This window comes from Sturnira hondurensis, unplaced genomic scaffold, assembly GCF_014824575.4.
Source record: "Sturnira hondurensis isolate 20B ecotype Veracruz unplaced genomic scaffold, ASM1482457v3 Scaffold0009935, whole genome shotgun sequence".
Classification (NCBI taxonomy): domain Eukaryota; kingdom Metazoa; phylum Chordata; class Mammalia; order Chiroptera; family Phyllostomidae; genus Sturnira; species Sturnira hondurensis.
The window spans coordinates 2,553,425-2,575,880 of NW_028082566.1; the positions used below are offsets into that span (position 1 = coordinate 2,553,425).

Below are 22,456 nucleotides of genomic sequence, written 5' to 3' on the forward strand. Positions count from 1 at the left end.
CATAATTGGAAAAACACCCTGCCACATTTTATTCTCATTCCTAATAATAACTATTTCCAGGGAAGTGTTTCAGACAGAGGAAGGGTCGACTTTTCTAGACTTTGAATGACCTCAACTTGGCTAAAATTCCAACGCTTCCATTAGTGTGGGAACCGGTTACCTTGCTCCTTCTACCCAATAGAAAAATAAAAGGGAAACCATGGCTAAAACAAATAAAATCCTTCTTTCTCATGTGATAGTCCAAGTCTTAGATTCTCTTAAAGGAAAATACAATCTTTCATTCCACAATAGAGATCAATTGCTTTATAAATTCTTCAGAAAAGAAAAGTAATTTTAACAGTATTCATGATAGTAAAAATATCAACAATCTAAAGAATTCCAACCACGAAAGAAGTTTAATTAAAGTGTATACCATACAGCAACTTAAAAAACATTTTACGATGCCATACTACAATGTAAGTGAAAGGAAAATGTAGGATGTAATTCAGAGAAGACAAAGTCTATCCAATATGTAACAAAAATCAACTGAACTAATTTTCTTTGCTGAGATCATGGCATTGAGATTATATAAACAAATATCCTTATTCTAAGAAATACATGCCAATGTGTTCGGGGATGACAGAGTACGATGTACTCAATTTCAGAACTCATATTCACATACACAGAAAGTGAGAGACAGAACAGTGCAGCAAAAGTTTACTGATGAATTTATGACAAGGGCATATGAGCACATATTGTACTCTTCTTTCAACTTTTCTGTAGGCTTAAACATTTTCAAAATAAAAGGGTGACAGAATATGCATAATGAAATGCAACAAAGAAAGGCATCCAAATGTAACAATGAGAATTTCCATGTACTAAAAAATACGGTTTGCTTTTATTTTTTTAATACTTCCAAATTTTCTACAGTGAACATATATCATGGTCATAGAATTTAAATATGCAGCCAGAACAACATAACAAAGTATAATTCATGGCCTTCAGTGACTGAATGATTAAATTTGGAAAGAGTTCTATTTGACAGAGAACTTACCAGCCTGAAGTTCAGTGGTCCTTCACCAGGCTGGAAGGTCAGGTAGAGTCAAAGGATCGGAGTGTCAAAATTGAGCATGAGAGTCCCTACTATACTCACCATTAACATTCTCTAGTTAACAGGTGCCACATGTGTTCACTATCTTTCTCTTTCTACACATACAAATAAACACACACTGTTACCACTTCTCCACATTTGTCTCCCTCTGTTTCTCTTTTCTATCTCTGGGTGTGTGTGAATGTGCATGAGTGTATACAAGTCCATACGCAGATACACATGTTATATACAACATAAGCACATATATCTTTATTACATGCCATGTAAAATTATATACATTACATATAATATTTCACATATTATCATGTTTCAGATACAATATTTCATTCAGCCTTAAAGATAATATTTCCTTAGAATAAAAACATTTTCCTCTGTAGCCATAATATCATTCTCAATCCAGAAGCTAAAAAATTGTGCAATTAAGACAGTTCTAAAATAGACCCCTAATATGTGTATCCTTATCAGTGAGAACTTCCCTAGAACAGCAATTGTGAGTTTTTGTAAAATTTTTACCTTATGTTTAACTATACTTGTTACTATAGTAGTAACAGAGACAATGCACTTTCATCGATTCAATATACTTGCCACTGAATTTAATTTGGAATGGAAACAAACATTTTTAACATGACCTGCCCTTGGGAAAGACTAGAACTAGGTACATTCCCTGCATCTTTACAAAGGGCCAGTATGGACATGAGACCTATGGTCTAACACTGAAATGATCTGTGGTGCTTGTGTGCAGCACAGCAACACACTGTACAGATACCCTGTTTGGCACCGATGGCCTTGGAGACTGGAGATGTTAAACAGTAACTGAAATCCCACATGTACATTGCTGTCATTGACTGAAACGTGTCACTCCACTTCTAGCTGAGATGGCATAACATTGGACTTGATGGATCATCCTGTATGAAACCGTGAAACAAATCACACAAGATATATGAAACATTGGACATCGAGAGCATAGGACAGTGACCCTGAGAGAGAGCAAACAAACAAGGTAAGTCCTCTGACTGCCCCCCAAACAGTCCCCAGTACAGGGAAGGGAAATACAAACAGAACCATCCCCAGCCTCTACCCACGGAGTTGAGAACACAAAAGCACAGTCTAAGAAGGCAAAGGAAGCTAGGACTGCCAGGTGGTATGCTAAACATTGTATGAATTTCTCATTTAATTTCCACAACAATCCCCCAAAGGCAAATACTATTACTAGGTCCTACTACAAAAACCTAGGAGAGAAGTTAGGTAGTTTCTCCAGTCTCAGCTAGTGAATGGCAGAGCAAGAATTCAAACCCAGGCAGACTGACTCCCTAACCCATGATCAATATATTCCAGACAGCCAAAAGTTCACTAAGGCACATCTATCTCAGTAACCTCAGAATCCACTGCAGTGCCTAGAATGTGCACCGCTAAGAGAGATCAATGCAAAACAATTGACATTGCTTTTCTAAATCTGAATATAAGTCTAAACTCTACTAATGTTTACTTACTCTCAGGAACTTCTACCACCGTGGGGCCAGAATGGCTCCTGCTTCACATCTAACAAAACAGAGCTGTGAAGGACAGAGCCCCAGTGGATGTGTTTTCTAAAGCTCTACATGTTACCTAATGTACAGTCAAAACTGAAAACACTTAACTAAATAAGCCTTCATCTTCCAATGATCACTTAACCCATAGCAAATTTCCTGCAGTTATCTGCATAAAACAAGTCATTTTATATTTTATTACCTTTTGCCTGAAATGTCTCCTCCCATTCTTTTTTTCCTTTTCTTTCTCAAGCCTCCAGCTTATTTTTAAGATTTAATTCCAGAATCGCCTTCTCCACAAAGGAAGTCTTGTCGACTTACAGCTCAGTATCATTTGATCCCTGGGACCTATCACTACACCTCGAACTAGATCTCCTACTGCGACTGACATGGTGCTCGATGGTTATTTGCTTCCAGCCTTAATTTTCCTGGCAGAATGTATGCCTCTGGAGGGTAAAATGTACATTTATTCATGCACCTTTCCAAATTCACCACAAGAGGAATTGTTAACATACTTGAGGCCATTGCAATATGCCAATCCTTGTTCTGCGCTATTTATATGATTTATATGAAACTATTTATATGAAATGATTATTTCATTTTACCCTTAGACAACCTCATGAGATATGCATTATTTTCCTCACCGCAATTTACAGAAATGAAGACTGAGCCCCAGAAAGTGAATCTTGATGAATACCTAACAGCTATTAAGTAATAGCACCAGTTGGCATTTGGTTAGCTTTCAATAAATTATTGCCAAATGCAAGAATAAATAAATAAAAACAAGGATAATTTTTCCTTGGAGAATTATCATAATAATTGTTAAAATAATTGAGAAAATATGATTCATTTTCTAAAAACTATTTTTAGAAATAATTTTTCAGATAGTCCTGGTTTAACCAATGTTATCAGTATATTAAGAAAACATCCATTGATCAAAAATATGAGAAATTTGTGAGCTAGGTCTTATTATTTATCATATAATGCACAGAAACATATATTTTCTTTCTTTTTTACTTTCAGAGAAGTATGAACAGAACCTGTTTCATCATCTCTATCAGATGATCGCGTACAACCAGAGACTAACATTTTGTTTACCCAAAGACTGTTGCATTTCCATGGATGAGATGAAGCCATCAGTCAGAATCCATCTTGGTCAACAGTGCAACTATCACAGGACCCAGAATTAACTGTCACCCCAACAGGATGTAACACATCCATTAAGGTTAAAGTTAAAGGTCTCCAAGTTATTTCAAGTTGACAGTATCCATCCCATATTTACCTTTTAAAAGGTAGACAGACACTGCAGTGTGGTCCCTGCCAATAACTGAACTGTTTCAGAGTTATGAAAAAGAGCCTGTGAACCTGAACTAGGATTGCCTCCTTTTGAGGCGGGTGTCAACAGTGCCCAGATTAAAATGTTCGCTACTCCTTTTTACCATCTCTGGAGGACACAAACATTTTAAAAGTCCAACTTTTAAAATATAACATGACAAAAATATTCTTTTTTGTTCACGCTCCCCCTGAAAAATTATATGAGTTCATTTTTTTGCCCTACAGAATACAATGATCAAAATTACAAGGTACTGGGCACAGCCACCCACACACTCAGTGCAGTGTCTGAACACAGTGAGCTAGGCTTCGGTGTTCTCCTCCTTCTCCTGCCTTACAAACTGAAGGCACTTGTTGTCCATCTAGAAGAGGGACTATTCAAATAAACCTTATCACCTACCTGGTGTGCCTTCTGATGTTTTTATCCCCATTCGGCAGCAGTACTGAGCGATCCCGTAATCAGCGATCTTGGCAATGATGGCAGCATTGGGATACAGCGTGAAAAGCAGTACGTTGTGGGGCTTCAAGTCACGGTAAATGATCATGGCCGAGTGGAGGTACCTGCCAGAAAAGGCACAGGGGACCTCCTTAAAGTGTGGTTACATTGTTATATGCTTCCTCCTGATTTCCTGAAATACGTATCTCCATTATGCAGAACATTAAAAATCCTGGGCTAAGTTTGACCCTCAAGGTTAAGAGATATTAGAGAAGAAAGTACAACACTATTGTACAAAGCAAGAGCTTATTCTCTTACGGCAACAAAAACCAAAACAAAACAGAGTCAAAACAGGTCAATCCTGATAAGTGAGTGAGTTATACTTAGGGCACCACTTCAGACAGATTACCAATTTTGGAGACTTTTCTTGAATATACCTTAATAATTACTAAAAGGAATTCCAAATTCCATCAAGGATCATATGAGTATTTTTAATTAGTTTAAAATGTAAATATGTTTAATAAGAGTTGATAGGATATTAAAACTCCCATTTACTTAATAGTTTTGATTTGCTTAATAGTTTTGATTTGCTTAAAACCATAAATAAGTTTATCTCAGGTTTTTACATTTCTTTAATTCCATTTTACTTTTGAGACTTATTTTTTGACTAAAACTCTTCCTAGTTTTTGGAACATATTTTCTGCTTTTTAATAATAACAGTACCAACTAAAAGACTTTCCATATATCAATATTGTATTCTTTTGAAGATCTAATTTACTTTAAACCTGGCTCCATTATAAATTGAGGTTGACAAATAACATTTTGGAGTAAGTAAAACATTTTCTTGAGAAAGGTGACTCCCAGTGACTTTCCTTTTAGAGTCATCCATCCAAAATTCATAAGCAACTAAAGTTGGACATTGCTGATATTCAAAACTAGTTAATATAAAAAGAAACAAAATAAATTTTTAACCTCAACCAGGTCTTGGGTATTTTGGAAACTGTGCTCCAGCTTCTAAAGTAACTCTATCACTGCCTTTCCTTACACAAGCACAAAACTCAGAAGGTCTCCAACTCTCTCTTCCCTGTCCTAAGATACCAAATTCGATATGACCCTCCCTGCACTCTTACAAGTGTATCATGGCCTACATTGCAAAAACAATTTTTCAGGGATTTTAAGAGAGGTAAATTTAAGTTCTTTGTTTGTTTCTGCTTTGGGTTTGGTATCACACTCCTACTCCATTGCCCGGTGCCAATCACCGCCCCAGGGTTTAGGAGGAGCAGCAGCCTGAGATTTCCATCACATGATAGCCTAGAGTATATGCATCATTTAATTGCATCAATTAATGCAGAAGATTCCTTCTCTTCCAGGATGTAGTCAGGAAAGCTGACAGCAGGCCTATTCACTTGAGTATACATATTTTTGGCTGAAAAATAAGATAAATGTACTAATGAAGTTGACCTTAACAATAAGTAATAGGCTTGAAAGAAAAATTTACTAAGGGCTTTACTGAAAGGTCATTAGTCACTCTTGCCCTACTGAAGAAAAAGCTGGGAGAGTAAGAAAAAAAAAAGTTCAAGCCGAGCCATGCATAATTGAATGGCATCCAAATCCTTCCTAATGTGTGCCTCTCACAGAACATTTACAGGATGCAGATCCTTTCAGAATACTTCAGCGGTTAAAATGTAGTTCAACTTAATTTAGAATAATGTCAGTGGGAAGGAAAGATTATCTGTGTTAGTTAAAATGCTTAATTGTAAAGTTTTGTCTTAAAAAGTACAGTTTTAATGACTTTTAATAAACTTGCAAAATAACTTGTGATATATTAGCAAGTGCAGAGCTTCCCTTCCTGAAAATATTTCAGCTATAATTTACGCATTTTGTGACAATGAGCATTATTAAATATTTTATTTTAAAACTTGCATTTTAAAAACACAGTCATTCCTGAATCATGATTACTATCAGTGTATCCTGCGGGGTCACATCTACAAGGAGAAATGGGTTCTAACAAGGTTGCAGAAGTATGGTGAATGCGATGCTAGGGAAGCCAGAAGGAAAGAAACAGTGAGGTAAAGATATGCAAAGCAGACTCTCCCACTATACTGTAAATGTTTTAACTGATAAGACCAATATAATGTCCGCTTTTCCCACTTCGGCACCTAACACCAAGTCTTGCATGGAGTGAACTCAAGAAACACGTCACGGAGGCCAACTGTTCAAGGTGCAGTTGAGCTTCATTGAGGAGATGGCATGTGAGCAAAATCTAGAGGAAAATGACTTCTCTAGGCAGACATATTTGTGGAGAGAGAAGAATGACAAATGCAAAGACAGGCATGGGTGTCAAATGAAACGTCAAGCCGTCAGCACGATTAGAATGTAGAGGGCAGGGGCAGGAGAGGCAGGCAAATGGTGTCCTTAGTGGGTTCTGATGCTGTGCCAAGGAATCTGCACGGACTTTGTAGGAAACCTGGGACTACCAAACTTCAAGCATAATTAGATTTTTATTTTAGAAGAAACATTCTGATCATTTCCTGGAGATACTGGACCAAGATCGCAGTAGTAGCATAAAAGTAAATAAATAAATTTTAAAAAGAATGTCAAATATTTAGTACCAAACCTGGTGGACAAATGGGTACTTACTTTTGGGGCAGAAAGTTAGTCTGGATATGATCACAAGGATCTTTGTTGGCAAGTAGCAGATACAAAAAAAAAGAGCAGATTGATGGGGATAGGAAGTAGCAGAGAAAGTAAATTCAATTATGAACACATTCAAACAGAAACCTATGGGAAATATCAGGTGGCTGTATCTGTATTGGTAGTTGAGAATTGGGGGGATTGACTGTGGGAGTGGGGAGAACAGGGTTGGGGTGAGCAATGGGGAAGAGACAGGACAACGGTAACTGAACAACAGTGAAAAAATAAAAACTAATTATAATAATAAAAAAAGAGCTCAAAGGAGCAGACCGATTAAAGATGTAAGCTAATAGTTGGAGGCAAGATTGTGGAACAGAATGTGTAATGTAAAGTTCTTGTATGTCACTCAAAACAGCTCCGCCCCCAAGAGGCTCCAAGGAGTGCGCTCTCTGGCCTCTTTCTACCTGTGTGGTTAGAGCTCGGTGCTACATTCTATTTGGGAAGACAAACCTTAATGCTGAGTTTTACTTAGTGCAGGTGGAAGGTTGACAGCTACTGAAATCTACTACCCTCTTGGGCACAAGATCCAGAAAGCTGTCTTATGATATGCTAAGAACAAATCAAGCAATTTATGGAAGAATATGCTGAGATTTCATCTACCTCATCAGAAACTGCTGGATTTGTTTTTTAAAGAGAGGTCTGGGAGAACCAGAATAAGTTATTTTAGAGATGAGGTCTTTCAAACCATGGTGAAAGGAAAATGGCAGTTCTCCATTTTACAAATAAACAGTTTGGGGATTATGTGGAAGAATTAGGAAAAAACTAGCGCATGGAGTTAGTCAAATTAAGAGAAGTGACCAAGACAGCTCTAAAATACTTGAGACCTAGTTGCACGGTATCTAGATTAATTTAACACAAGGTTCCCCCTGGTGTTCAAAAGCAGACATACCAACCCAAACCCAAATCTGCATTCCTGTTTCATTCAATAATCTGCATGTTTTACGGTGGTTTCTGGACTCTTTCAGGCAGGGAAATCTACTTGATGCACTTACTAATTCTCTACACATTATCATGGGCTATATCCTCTTGGTTTGACTTGATTGGTGAGTGGTGTTTGTTTTCCTTAGTGTCCACTCCATTTCATTTCTGGGTACTGCCCAAAGGGGACAGACACAGTATTTCAGAAGGGAAGGAAGAGTGGGGAATTTATACCCACTATGTGGTGGCTATGGCCAGGCACTGGCCTCCCTCCCTCCCTTTCTCCCCACTGCCAACATGTTTGCCCAAGCTCCACTGTTCTAGGTGCTGGTGTTGCAGTGGTGAATGAGATGAAAAGTGCCTGCCACTGTGACACACTTAGACTCTAGTGGCAAAGACAGACAATAAACATGTTTTAGAAAATAAAAACATACAGAATACCAGTCTGCAGTAAGTGATACAGGTACTAGAGAAACCTAGGTAGTCAGGGACATTCTCTTTGAAGTAAGAACTGAATGACACGAGAAGCAAGCCAAAAGGATAACTGGGGGTCAGGCATGCCTGGTAGAGAGAAGAGCTGGTATACAACCCCTGCCATATTCAAGAGACCCCAGGAAGCAAGGGGCTGAGCACAGTGAGTAAAAAGGGAGGTAGGAGAGAGTTGAAAACAGGAGATGGACTTGATCCAACTTCCTGGTAGAAGAAAAAACACTGTGCAAAGAGAGAGTCTAGGAGGCGAAGGTGAAAGTGGTGAGGCCAGTTCGGGAAGGAGAGACGGTGGGGCTTGGACGCTGTGGGTAGGGAGGTTGTGAGAAGGGCTGCAGTGAGATATGTTTTGGTAGCTGAGCTGAAAACATCTGCTGAAGGAGTAAGTGTGGGATGTGAGAGAAAGGAAGAACTAAAGGACGACTCCAAGGTGAACTGATGCAGTGATTGGAGATGGGCAGCCATGGGGATGGGGGGAATCAAGACTTTAATTTGGGCTGTCTTCGATTATTACAAAAAAGGTCACAGTTTAAGACTATTAAAAATAATTCAAGAATATAAAATCACAGATACTAAGTGTATGGAGTGATAATTTATCCCAGCTGTTTGGTCTCCAAAAATCACGGCCTCTCCACTCTTCCAGACTGCTTGTCCATGGGTCTGTCCCACTGGGTCTGGCTGCATGGTTGGGTGTGCCTCTGAGACACATTACAGACCTATAGAACACCCTAAATTACTCTAGTCCCTTTCAAAAATATGGACTCATCTTTGCTTATTGTAATTATCCACAATAATTAATACTTCCCTTAATACTCTAAAGCCTAGCCTTTCGTTTTTTAAAGGAGACAGGTCAACAGAATATCATGGGCTCTCACTCTATTCAATCAGAGTGAGAGCCCATTGAATAGAGTGATTCTGATTGAATAGAGTGAGAGCCCATGCTCTTAGTTAGAGCATCATCCCCATAAGCCAAGGTTGTGTCTTTGATCTCAGGTCAGGTACATCCAAGAAGCAACCAATGAGTGCATAAATAGGGGAAACAACAGATCAATATTTGTCTCTCTCTCTCTTTCTCTGAAACCCACCACAATCATCAATAAATTGAATTTTTTAAATTGTTAACTTAAAAAAAGGTTCATAGACTCTGGAGCAGGACTCCTGGGTTCAAAACCTACCACTAGCTAGGAGGCTCCACATGATCCCTGTACTCTCGTTTTGTCAAATTTTAAAGTGGTAGTTTTTCGGTGCCAATTCTTTGAAATGTTACTAGGGCACATTGTTAGTGAGAAGTACTGTTCCCAGAGCCTGAAAGGAAGTTTAGCCTAAGACTTGTCATACACTGAATAGAAAACCACATGACCTGATGAGTTACCTCAAGCCGTCAGCCACGTGTAGTGCGATCCTGTGCTGCAGAGTTCTCGTGAGAGTGGCTTTGTCCTGCTGCAGCAGGCGGTCCAGGGAACCCTTGGAGGCCAGCTCCATCACCAACATCCGAGGACGAATCCCAGCTGCCAGCAAAGATATCAAGCTGGGGTGGTGGAGGTGGCAAAGCACCACCAGCTCCTGCAAATGTCAAAAATCATTGAAGGGCAATACAGTATCAGCTCTGACCCAAGTGTTTCCTTCCCTAAATGCAGGAACACCCTGAGTGTTTTTTCGTTTGAAAAAATTATCAAACACTTTGTTTCTTTGAGCTTTTCAGTAGTTTTTACACTTTCAGGAATACACACCTGGTTTTGAAACTCTAGCTTGAGTTAAAATTTTAAGTTCTATTTTTCCTGTTTCTGTGCTTGTGCTTTTATCAGAACATTTAATGCAGAGACAGAACACGCACGGGGTCACACGAACTGGTCCCGTCAATCTTACTTACTGAATCCTAGTTAGCCACAGAATCCTTCTCAGCCCAGGATTCTCAGAAGCCACTGCTAATCAACCGTTAACTGCAAATCATCTCTGCTTTAACTGGGAGAGTTTACTAAGGCCACGGAAATACATGCTATGATCCTCTCCTGAAAACTCCACAGATAATATAGGGTATCACTCCCTCCTGAAAAATCTAATGACTTCCTGGAGTCTTAGATTACAATTCCATGTACCTACACAGCCTTTGTGGCCTGACCTGAGCTCATCCCAGCCCACCTCTCAGACCTCAGCTCCTTCCTCTCTGCTCCTCATTCACCAGCCTCTGCCGCACTGGCATTCATTCAGCCCCTGGCACACGCCCACTTCCTTACAGATGGAGGTTCTCTGCCTTTGCTGATCCCTCTGCCTAGACATCCATTCATCATGCACAGATCTGAATGGTTGAAAGCTTCTTGCCATTCATATCTTAGCTTAAATACTATGACTTCCACAGAGATACCTAATGCAATTGCCACCTGCAACAATTTTACTCCAACCCAAGAACTCGGAGATACCATTTTAGCTTGAACCAAGAGGTCTCCATTTTGATATCATCTCTTCCTAGACCACATCATGTGAGGCTGTACAATTTCCTTTATGATATTCCTGCTTTTTAATTCCATGTACACTGCCTTCTGCATATTTTCCCTTACTCTGAAACTGTAATTTAGATGACATTCATAGCTTAGCTGATTTTAAACTGAGTCACGTTTTCAACTGTGATTTCCGCAGAAGCTCTGCTTCTTAAGGACCAGCTTCAAAGATGAGAAGTGTCAGTGCCAACTGCGTTTGTCAGGAAACCGAAGTGTGGAGAAATCTGCCGACTGAACAAGAAAGGCTGAAAGGATTTTCCAAGAGCAAAAGTTTCAGACTATAATTGTCTATCCTTAGTAGATGAAAAGCCTTTTTCTTCTATGTCTGATTAGCTCAGTCGGTTAAAAGTTATGACAAGTCAAGGTAGCTCTGTTTCCTTTCACAGACACAGACATAAGCCTAATTCAAATTTTCTTTTAGAAAAGCAGCTCAGAGAGAAGGAGAAGAAAAGGGTGTAACAGAATGACCACAGTTCACAACCAGTGGGAGCATGACCCTCAAAATGCGGCACCAAACATGAAAGTGTTTTCATTTTTTTGAATCCTCACCTGAGAAAATGTTTACTGATTTTAGAGAGGAAGGAAGAGAGGGAGAAAAACATCAATGTGAGAGAGAAACATCAATCAGTTGCCTCCTGTACACACTCTGACTGGAGAACAAACCTGCAACCTAGGTTCATACCCTAGCTGGGAATCGAACCCACACCCTTTTGGTGTCCCAAGTGATGCTCCAACCAAATGAACCACTCAGCCAAAGCCAGCCTTCCTTCTTTCCTTCCCTCCTTCCTTCTTTCCTTCCTTCCTTCCTCCTTCCTTCCTCTCTTTTTTCTCTTTCTTTTTCCTTCTTTTTTTGAAAGAAGCAACATATCACTCACAGTCTACTATTTCTATTCCTTCTACCATTTCCTGGCTCACCTAGCTGTCTGTGCACTAACCTGTCCATATACATTTCTTGTTCTGATTTCCAACAGGGTTTCCTGACTGAGTACATCACCAAAAATTTGAAATATACATTGAAGAGTAATGACTCAGGCTGAAAAATATATCCATATAATAAATTGTCTACAGATTGAAAGATATTGTGCCCAGATTTGGTTCACGGACTTGCTTCTATATACAAAATATTTATTAGTTTATTCCTGGAGCTATAGTGTGACTTTTGGTACTAATAATAAAATTTACTCCAGGATATTTTATACAGACATAAAATTATTTTCATTATTTAGAATAATGTATTATAAATGTGCATTTTTTAAGTCATTTAGATTCAGAACCAGGCATAAAGTATGTTTTTAAAATAAACCAAGGGAAAAAGAATTAGTAGTTTCAAAAATACAATAGAGTTCCGGTATAAGATGGCAGAATTCACACTGGATTTTATCTCTCCTTTCACCCTGTCTCTCTTCCTCATTCTTACTGTCAGAAAAATTTCACAAAAAATGAATAAATCCCCACTAGCACACAAAACAAGAGAGGGTACTGACGGGCAGGACCACTCTCGCTTACACATTCAACATCCACTCACTTTTCTTTCATTCTAAAAGTACCTTGATTCTTGCTCAGCTATACAACCTTCACCCATGGAGCCCATTAACTTTAGGGGAAAGTGACCCCAACTCCAGTCTTAGGGGAAGGTGGCAATATTCTAAGTAGCACCATCTTTACTACCACAGCTGTTGGTTCGGTAACACAGGCCTACGCCAATGAGCACACAGCATTGCCTGAATGTAACTGCTTGTTGAGACAAGAACATGTGACTCAACTGAGTCCAAGGAAAGCTTTTAAATGGGCTACTGTGGATTTTAGTTCCTTTGAAATACAAGACCTCAAAAGGAGAACACTCTTTTCTTCTGCGCATCTAGTATTTATAACTGTGAAGCCTGGAAACAAGAATCTCAGAAAACTGTCTTTTCTTGGTTTCTTCCATGAAGAAAGGACAAAGTTGGAATTCATAATTAAACGCAAGTAAACTTTTGGGGGGAAATACGGCGATCATTTTGCATTTTCCAAAACATGCACGATACACGAGTTCCAGGAAATGAACAATGTGTAACTTAATGTTATAATGTTACTGAAGTTCTTACTTGTCTTAACAGTCTAAGTGACGTATGTTTATTGAAAATCTTTACGGCCACTTCTTCCCCTTCATACGTCGCTCGATAAACCGATCCAAAACTCCCATCACCTTTTGAGAAGAAAGTGCAAAGCAAAGTTAATCTGTCCAAGCAGGAAGACTAAATTATGTCTGCTGTAATTATACCTGCTGTATGCCTGAAGATGCATCTTACCCACTTGTTTCACTGAATCAAGTCTCCTTTAATGTTTCCTCTTCCTCCTCCTGCTCCACACATTAAGGGGCAACGGAAGGTTCTGTCCCTGCTCTTCCTATCTTCCATCTACACACCTCCCACTCAAATACCTCATCCACTCCCTAACTTAATCTCCCCCTATGTAGAGGAAATTCTCACATTTTCATAAGCTACCTCCTCAACTATATTGACAACTTCATGTTGGAGATTTCTATTTGTATGGTCCTCCCAGTCTCGATCCCATTCCATCAAAAGACACATTGATTTTGTTTCCTCCAAAGGAGTTTTTATTCCATCTCCCATATATCTGATAGAACAATCTGTTTGTGTTCATTCTAGAGTCAAAGTTCAAAAATGATCATATCTCTCTTCCCCAAGCCTCGCCCCGAAGTTGACTGGAAATATACTTTGTCTTTTTGAGACTAAAAAATGGCTGCATCACTCAGTTGAAAACTTCTTTATCTGCCTTCCAATCCCACCAATTAAAGTAAATGCAAGGACACAGTGTATAAATACATGCGCCTCTATGCTAGTCCTATCCTCATCTTGAACCTGGTCTACAAGAGCGTACACAAAGCAAATTCTACATCTGTAACATGATATTACTTTGAAATATATCATTCCAAAGGAAAAAAATATGACAATTACATGAAGACATGAAAAACCATATACAATTACATTTGAAAACTGTATAGATTATTAGAAGGAAAATGCATCCTAATTTTAATTCTCAAATCAAAAAAATATAGTTACCTAAGAGAAACTCTGGAGCTTGTTCAAATTCCAATTCATCACTATTCAACATAATATTTCTAGGAAGGTCAGCCAAAATCAGGTCAGGAGCAATCTGAGATATGGGAATGGTGAGCCTTGGTTGATCTGGATTTACCAGGAGGTCTCCTGAGAAGGACATAAACATTAAAGAAAAACTTTAAATGAGGCATGTAAGTTTGTGATTATAATTTTCAAAAGTTTCCTTTTATTTCTAATCAGTCTTGGAGGTTTTCTTACAATCTTATTTTTCTCTAGAAAATTGGAGAAAGTTTTAAAGGTTAAATTAATATCTATCTATTAGAATTTTTAAAACTCTTTCTTGGGTTTGTTCATTAGAAAGAATTCAGAACTGGCACGTACTGCCTGATATCTCACTGGGAAATGATCTATTGTCCACTTTCGTCACATCAGTGGAGGAACTATTATATGCCTGACAGGCTGCTAAGTTATTTTGATGAATCATCTTTTTCAATTTTGGTAACAACTGTATGAAGCAGCTTTGGCCAGTGTTACCATTTCACGGGTGAATTTACGTTGCTCAATGTGCCGAGACTCATCCTCCCAAACCAGCGTTCTTCTCGATCTAGAGCACGTGATCTCCCTGGTAACAAACGTAATCTGTTTTTATGAACTGCCACTGCAATTGAATGTAGTGTTCTCTAACTCATCCTTCATGGGGAAGAAAACTTTCTACATTTATTTTGAAGCTCGTTTTACAAATATTGAAAGGTCACTTAAAAACATCTGTTAGGTTATAGCAAAACGTACCTTCTTCTGCTTTCTTCATCAGGTCGTCAAGTAAGATTTTTTGATGTTCTTCGCCATCATTAAAACTATATAGTGCCCATTTCTTCAACAAAGTTTCTCCTTCACCACAAATATCAATCTCTAATAACCCAGGAAACCATTCTTCCATGAGAGAATCGATGTGGTCCACAACTTGGCCCAGAAGAATACAGCCTACGTGATGCCAAGAAGAGCTCGTCACTACCCTATCGATTGAACTTGATTCCAACACAAGGCTAAGTAAGAGGGACTATGAAGTTAAAAAGAAGTTTGATTCTTCAGTGGTGGAATTCAAAGTTTTGAATTAACTTCCTTACCTTTTCTACAGGAAGGAACTGTAATTTTTAAGAAACTCTCAGGGTGATTATCCAAGACTTCAGATCCTACCAGACAATAAGCTTCAGGGGACCAATTCAAGTAGATGCCTTGCCGCCAGTACATTCTATTTGGGCGAAGTACTCGTTCTGAAAGAGGTTTAAATGGATCCAGGTGTACCGTTAACTACTAACTACTCCATAAATTAAAGGAGAAAAAATCACTCTACACATCCCAAGTGGCAGTAATAGAGATGTATTTATTCTGAAAAAATGTGTTGAATAATTACTGATCATCCATTAAATATGATGATAGATATTTTATCCTTAATTTTGCAATAAAGTAAACAAAATGTCCAGTAGACAACTAAGATGGATTTCAGGTTCATGGTGTTAATTCGTTTAATATGCTTAACAGATGAAGAAAGAGAACCATAAATATTTTCTCATAACTTTTATAAAGAAGTTGGTGGTCATGCTTAAAACCAAAACTTCCTGCATGTTTTAATGGAGTATAACTACCTTTATGCTGATTAATTGCAAGCAAGATATGGTTTCTTTTAGAATGGAGCAACACCTGCATTTCAAGTCCCATTTTCATTCTTTTTTTTGTAAACCCCTCAGGGGTTGTGCAGCAGAATGGAGCCATCACAGTCCCTACACTGAACGGTACGAATGGTCAGGAGGTTACACTTGTTGAGTAAATCACCTGACTTCGCAGTGGTCATTCCTAGTGTTTGTTCATTTGTGAGTGTGTGCATGTGAGGGTGTCTATGTGTGTGTATGTTTAAACCAATGACTCCTGGTAGTCCGCCTTCTGAAACTATTGCTTCTAATCTGCTTTGGCTTAGAAAGCAAGATGCTCATACTTATTATAAATGCGTCTATAATAGGAATGAAATAAAAAACAGAAATGTTTTTCTTGACAAATTGCACACACTATTTGAGCACCTGTCTTTATACTGGCCAACCTAAGGTCTTATGAGCCTATTTTCAGATTTGCAGGTACCTTACAAATAAGAGACATATTAATTTTAATATGCTTTCCCCTCAACTTCTCTAAGTATTGTCTTCATTAAATACATACCTCTTCCTGAAAGCATGTAAGGTGAAATTTCAAGTAATCGGCTGATTAACCTTGACCAAAATCCCATTGGAAAATAAGGCATTTCATACAGTCGAATGATAATCTCAGAGTTCTCACAATGGGGAAGCTCTATCACAGGCCTGTGGTCAGACAAACTAAATGGAAAAGGACATCATCATTAAAGAGCTTCATAAAATACCCACCCATGTTGACCAAACTGCTTTACTACTTGAAATTGATGAACTGAAGATAAATATTCTAAGCAATTGCCCTTTTTTATACTGTTCTTTTGCTATATGTTCTTTTTGCTTTAAAAATTCAATGGTTATTTAATCAGTTTAAATGCATGCTCAGATGTACTAGAAGCATACATTTTTTTCAAAAATCTTATTTACACTAATAAATTAATTATTACGATTAGTTATATACAAACAAGTATTCAGCAAAGGATTATATAAAACTTGAAATCCCTGGCTGGTGTGGCTCAGTGGATTGAGTGCTGGCCTGTGAATCAAAGGGTCATCAGTTCAATTCCCAGTCAGGGCACATGCCTGGGTTATGGGCCAGGTCCTCAGTAGGGGGCCTACCAGAGGCCACCATGCACTGATGTTTCCCTCCCTCTTTTCTCCCTCCCTTCCCTTCTAAAAATAAATAAATAAAATAATTAATATATCAATACTTTTTAAAAACTTGAATAGATTGCATGTCCTAGAAAAAAGTGTTTATCTACTTTTAGAATTGGCCACCATTCATCAACGAATGTAATCTGTACTTTCCAATGTGATAGTACTTTATAATATTCCCCAGATTCTTATAAAGCAATAAGAAAACAATTTATAAAACTGGGCTAGAAATTAGGCCCTCATTGTATTGCCCCTCTCCTCTGATAATTCACTGCCATAAATTCTTTTAGGACTCTGGTAAAAATTCACTACCTCTGCAGAACTCACCGACTATAAATAATAACTCTCTCAGGACCATGTAAGGAGACACACCCACACAATAATCTCCACTATTTACCTTTCTGAACAAATTTAAGCAGTTATAAACCAAATAGTAATTATAGACAAAAAATAAGTCACTTTATCTTTAAAATGTCAAATATAGTGTTTTCATTAAAAGTAAATATTATACTTCAGAAGAAAGTTAAAACAATAAGCAAAAATAATATTTAGTACATTAATCATAGATCAAAGTTTGACAATTAAAATAATACAGTTTATAGTGAGTTTCCATAAGATAATAATTTTTTTAAGTTTTTGGTTTACCTGCTTGGAACCAATAAATATTCTTCTCCTATTGGCAAGGCAATCTGAAATTTTTCGAGGAGTTTAAAGTACTGGTGCATGTAGTTCTTTGGAAATCTCTTTTTCTTTGAAAGAAATTTTTCCACATCTCTACGTGAAATAATTCCTTTAGGATGCTTTGAATAACCTTCCACCTTCACTGTCAAAATCTGAAAGATTCAAACTTATAAATAATCACTGGAATTTACTTTCTGAAAGATTTTGAATTTAATAAATTCTGTGTCACTTTGCTCACTGAAAATAATCAGAACGATGTTAACAAGGTCAAATATAACACAGGAGGACCTGACTTCATTAAGTAGCAGTGATGTTACCTAGGAGCCCAGTAGGGCATCCACCTCATGGGAAAAAAAGTTAACTCTTTTTCACATGTATCGGCAAATACGTTCTTTCATTGCGTGAGTTATCTTTTTATTTTGCTGATAGTTTCCTTTGCTGTGCAAAAGCATTTTAGTTTGATGTAGTCCTATTTGTTTATTTTTTCTTTTGTTTTTCTTGCTTCAGGAGATATATCACATAAAATATTGCTACAAACAAGGTCAGAGATTTTGCTGCTCATGTTTACTTCTAGAATTTTATGGTTTCATGTCTAATATTGAAGTCTTTGATTCATTTTGAACTTATTCTTGTGTGTGGTGTAAGAAAGTAGCCTAGTTTCATTTTCCTGCATGAATAAACTATCTTTAGCCCATTATATGTGCTTTCTTCCTCTGTAAAATATTAATTGGCTATAAAGGTGTGAGTTTATTTCTGGAATCTCTATTCTGTTCTATTGACTTCTATGTCCAGTTTTATGCTAGTACCATGCTGTGTGGATTACTATAATCTTATAGTATAGTTTTATACTCAAAATGTGTAAAGAACTTATGAAACTCAACACCAAAACCCCCAAACAACCCAAGTTGAAAATGGGCAAAGGATCTGCACAGACACCTCACCAAAGAGCACATATAGATGGCCCATAGACATATGAAAAGATGCTCAACCACTACTTATCAGAGAAACGCAAATTAAAGCCACAATGAGATATCACCTCACACCTGTTGTCCAAATGGCTATAATCAATAAATCAATGAACAAGTGTTGGCAAGGATGTAGAGAATGGGGAACACTTTTGCATGGTTGGTAAAAATGTAGATTGTTGGAACCACTGTAGAAAGCAGTATGGAGATACCTCAAAAAATTAAAAATGGAACTGCTTTTTGACCCAGTGATTCCACTTCTGCAAGTATATGCAAAGGAACCCAAAGCACTAATTTGAAAGAACACAAGCACCCCTAGGTGCACTGCAGTGTTATTTACAATCACAAAAATAAGGAATCTGCCCAAGTGTCCATCAGTAGATTAGTGGATAAAACAACTATGAGACATATACACATGGAATACTACTTGGCCATTAAAAATAACAAAAATGTACCCTTTGCTATGGACCTGGAGAACATCATGCTGAGTGAAATAAGGCAGTCAGAGAAAGACACATATCATATGATTTCATTCATATGTGGAATCTAAGGAACAAACTGAACTCACAAGCAGAACAGAGACAGACTCACAGATAGAGACTAGGATGACAGCTTTGGAGTTGGGGGAGGTTAGAGGGTGGAGAGATTGAGCCAAAAAGGAAAAGGACTCATGAACATGGACAACAGTGTGGTGATTGTGGGGAGGGGAAAGGGTGGGATCTATAAGGGGGCAAAATGGTAATGAAACAAGCACAGTAAATTTTTTAAAACAAATTTTAGACTTCTGGCCAAGATGGAGGCATAGATAAATACACTTTGCCTCCTCACACAACCAAAAAAAGGACAACAACAAATTTCAAAACAAAAATAACCAGAACTGCCAAAAAAATTGAACTGTATAGAAGTCCAACAACCAAGTAGTTAAAAAAGAAACATTCATTCAGACTGGTAGGAGGTACGGAGACAGGCAGCTGGGGAGAAGAGGATGCAGGGCAAAGCAGCAGCTGGAAGACCAGGTGGGCAAGGCAGTAGCTGGTGGACTGGGGCAGACCAAGAGGTCCCACATTTGCATGTAGATAAACCGGGAGGAACAACTGGGGAGTGAGACAGACCTCATAACCCAAGGTTCCAGAGCTAGGAAATAAAGCCTCAAAAATCTCTGGCTTTAAAACATGTGAGGATTGAGGCAGCAGGAGAAACTCCAAGCCTCACAGGAGGTTTTGTTGGAGAGACACACAGGTTCCTAGAATGTACACAAACCCACCCACCTGGGAATCAGCACCAGAAAGGCCCAATTTGCTTGTGGGTAGTGGAGAAAGTGACTGAAAGCTGGCCAATGAGCCAAGCTAGCCACATTGTTCCCTTTCTGACCCCTCCTCTCACATACAGCACCACAACACAGCCCTGTGAGTTGCCCGGTCCTGGCGAATACCTAAGGTTCTGCCCCTTAAAACATAATAGGCACACCAAGACAAAGAAATATGGTTCAAATGAAAGAACAGATCAAAACTCCAAAAATAGAACTAAGTGATGAAGAGATAGCTGACCTATCAGATGCAGAGTTCAAAACATTGGTAATCAGGATGCTCACAGAAATGATTGAGTGTGGTCAGAAAATAGATTAAAAAGTGAAGGCTATGAAAAGTGAAATAAACAAAAATATACAATGAACCACTAGTGAAGGGAAGGAAACTGGGACTCAAATCAACAATTTGGAGCAGAAGGAAGAAATAATCATCCAACCTGAACAGAATGAAGAAAGAAAAATTCAAAAAAATGAGGAGAAGCTTAAGAACCTCCAGGACATCTTTAAATATTCCAACATCTACCTGGCTGGTGTGGCTCAGTGGATTGAGCGCGGGCCTGCAAACCACATGATCGAGGTTTGATTCCCAGTCAGGGCGCATGCCTGGGTTGCAGGCCAGTTCCCAGCATGGGACTCATGAGAGGCAACCATACATTGATATTTCTCTCCTTCTCTCCTTCCCTTCCTCTCTAAAGATAAATAAATAATCTTAAAAAAAAATCCAACATCCAAATCATAGGGGTGCCAGAAGGAGAAGAGAAAGAACAAGAAACGGAAAACTTATTTGAAAGAACAATGAAGAACTTCCCCAATCTGGCAAAGGAAATAGATTTCCAGGAAGCTCCGAGAGTCCCAAAGAACTTGGACCCAAGGAAGCACACACCAATACACATCATAATTACATACCCAAGATTAAAGAGAAGGAAAGAATCTTAAAAGCAGCAAAAGAAAAGGAGACAGTTACCTACAAAGGAGTGCCCATAAGACTATCAGCTGATTTCTCAAAATAAACCTTACAGGCAAGAAGGAGCTGAAGAGAAGTATTCCAAGTCATGAAAGGCAAGTATCCATCAAAGCTATCATTTAGAATGGAAGGGCAGATAAAGGAGTTCATCATCACCAAGCAAACTCTTAATACTCCACCCTATTAATTCAATAAGTTCTTTTCATATCTTTTATCATTTGGTTGAATGAGGTTTTGCAAACCTCTCTGTGCTTTGATGGGACCTTCTTTAATAAGTTTAGTGACCTAACAGCTCAGGGCATATACAGGGAGGGTGGGCTCATTAGAGCTTCTGCATCATGAAATTATTCCTACCCTCACTTCGATGATTCATGGATGTTTCCTATTTATTTTTAATTAAAAAATCCCTATTTATTTTTCTTGATGAGTTACACACAAATTCTTTTTTTCACTTGATTATTTCCAGCTTTCATTCTCAATAAACCTCAGTGAAAATGACATTATATTTCACTATCTCAGCATAAATAAAAATGATGCTATTTATTTTCAAGTTAATAAGAAATTTAAATTATCATTATACTGACCTTTTAGATCTTTCAAAATAACTTTGCACTGTTCAAATTCTTGGCTTAGTTTTAACATGCTTGTGGTATAACTATTCTAATGAGAACTTTCATGGAGTTTCAAGTTAATTATTTGATAGAATCTTCAGAGATTTTATTGCGGTCATGGTGGAAATTGGCTTTTGCTGAAAGACTGAGATTTTGATACAAACCAACTTCCTTAATCCACTGAATAAAGTGTGCCCACTCTAATAGTATCCATATGTGTGCAGCATTATACATTCCCAGTTCACATGGAAAGATATCACTTTCTGGTGCAACTTTAACCTTTTCTTGACTAGGAGTTTATTTTCTGGGAGTTTATTTAGTGCTCCACTTAGGACAACAAAATCTTTAGGGTATACTTAAATTTCCTTTGCTGTAGAAAATGCATCTGCCTACTATATTTTTTGTTTAGCTCCATACTAATACACTTTACAAAACTACATAAATACATGTGTACAGTTTTAAAGATTATTTTTATTTTTATTTCCTAAAATGATAAGTGTTAACTACCAAATAGGTCAAATATGAAATTAGCTAACATTTACTGCTCACTTACACTGAACCAGGGAAGCAATGCAAAGATTAAACTTTTTACTATTTTTATTTTACAAATGGAAAAAAAGGCTTAAAACATTAAGAAATGTGACAAAATAAGTATCGTAGGAGATTTAAATACAAGTCACAATGACTCCAGGGCTGTGCTCTCGACCACCCCACTGTGCTGGCTCCATTACCATTTCAAAGAAGATGAGTGAAATCACACTTTCCATGTGCAGAAGTATAAAAATCTGCCAGCCATAGCTACCAAACAGCAATAGCAACCACCTTACATTTAATTGTCAATTAAAATAATGTTCCAACATGCTCTCAAGTTCTGTGTTATAGGATTTAGACCCAAGTAAGTTCCCTTTTTACCTTGGATGAAATTTAAGTACTATCATTCAAGATTATGTGAGGGAATTTAATTACCCTTATGGTTTAATTAGAAGTGAGACTTCAAATGTAAAAAGCTATAATCATTGAAAGGATTCAGGGAACTACATGCAAAACTATAAATTATCC

The 22,456-nt window shown here is 37.9% G+C and overlaps 1 protein-coding gene across 2 annotated transcripts in view; it reads right to left on the reverse strand.

The window, feature by feature from the left end:
- The window catches only part of LRRK2 (leucine rich repeat kinase 2), a 135,261-nt gene that overhangs the window by 24,328 nt on the left and 88,477 nt on the right, over positions 1-22,456 (reverse strand). For both annotated transcript variants that reach the window (XM_037058156.1, XM_037058157.1), the window contains 8 exons: positions 17,516-17,703; positions 16,248-16,402; positions 15,164-15,310; positions 14,829-15,020; positions 14,040-14,186; positions 13,062-13,162; positions 9,855-10,045; positions 4,349-4,509 (listed from right to left, as the gene is read on the reverse strand). In XM_037058156.1, the coding sequence (XP_036914051.1) occupies positions 4,349-4,509; positions 9,855-10,045; positions 13,062-13,162; positions 14,040-14,186; positions 14,829-15,020; positions 15,164-15,310; positions 16,248-16,402; positions 17,516-17,703 (1,282 nt within the window). The remainder of the gene's footprint in view (positions 1-4,348; positions 4,510-9,854; positions 10,046-13,061; positions 13,163-14,039; positions 14,187-14,828; positions 15,021-15,163; positions 15,311-16,247; positions 16,403-17,515; positions 17,704-22,456) is intronic.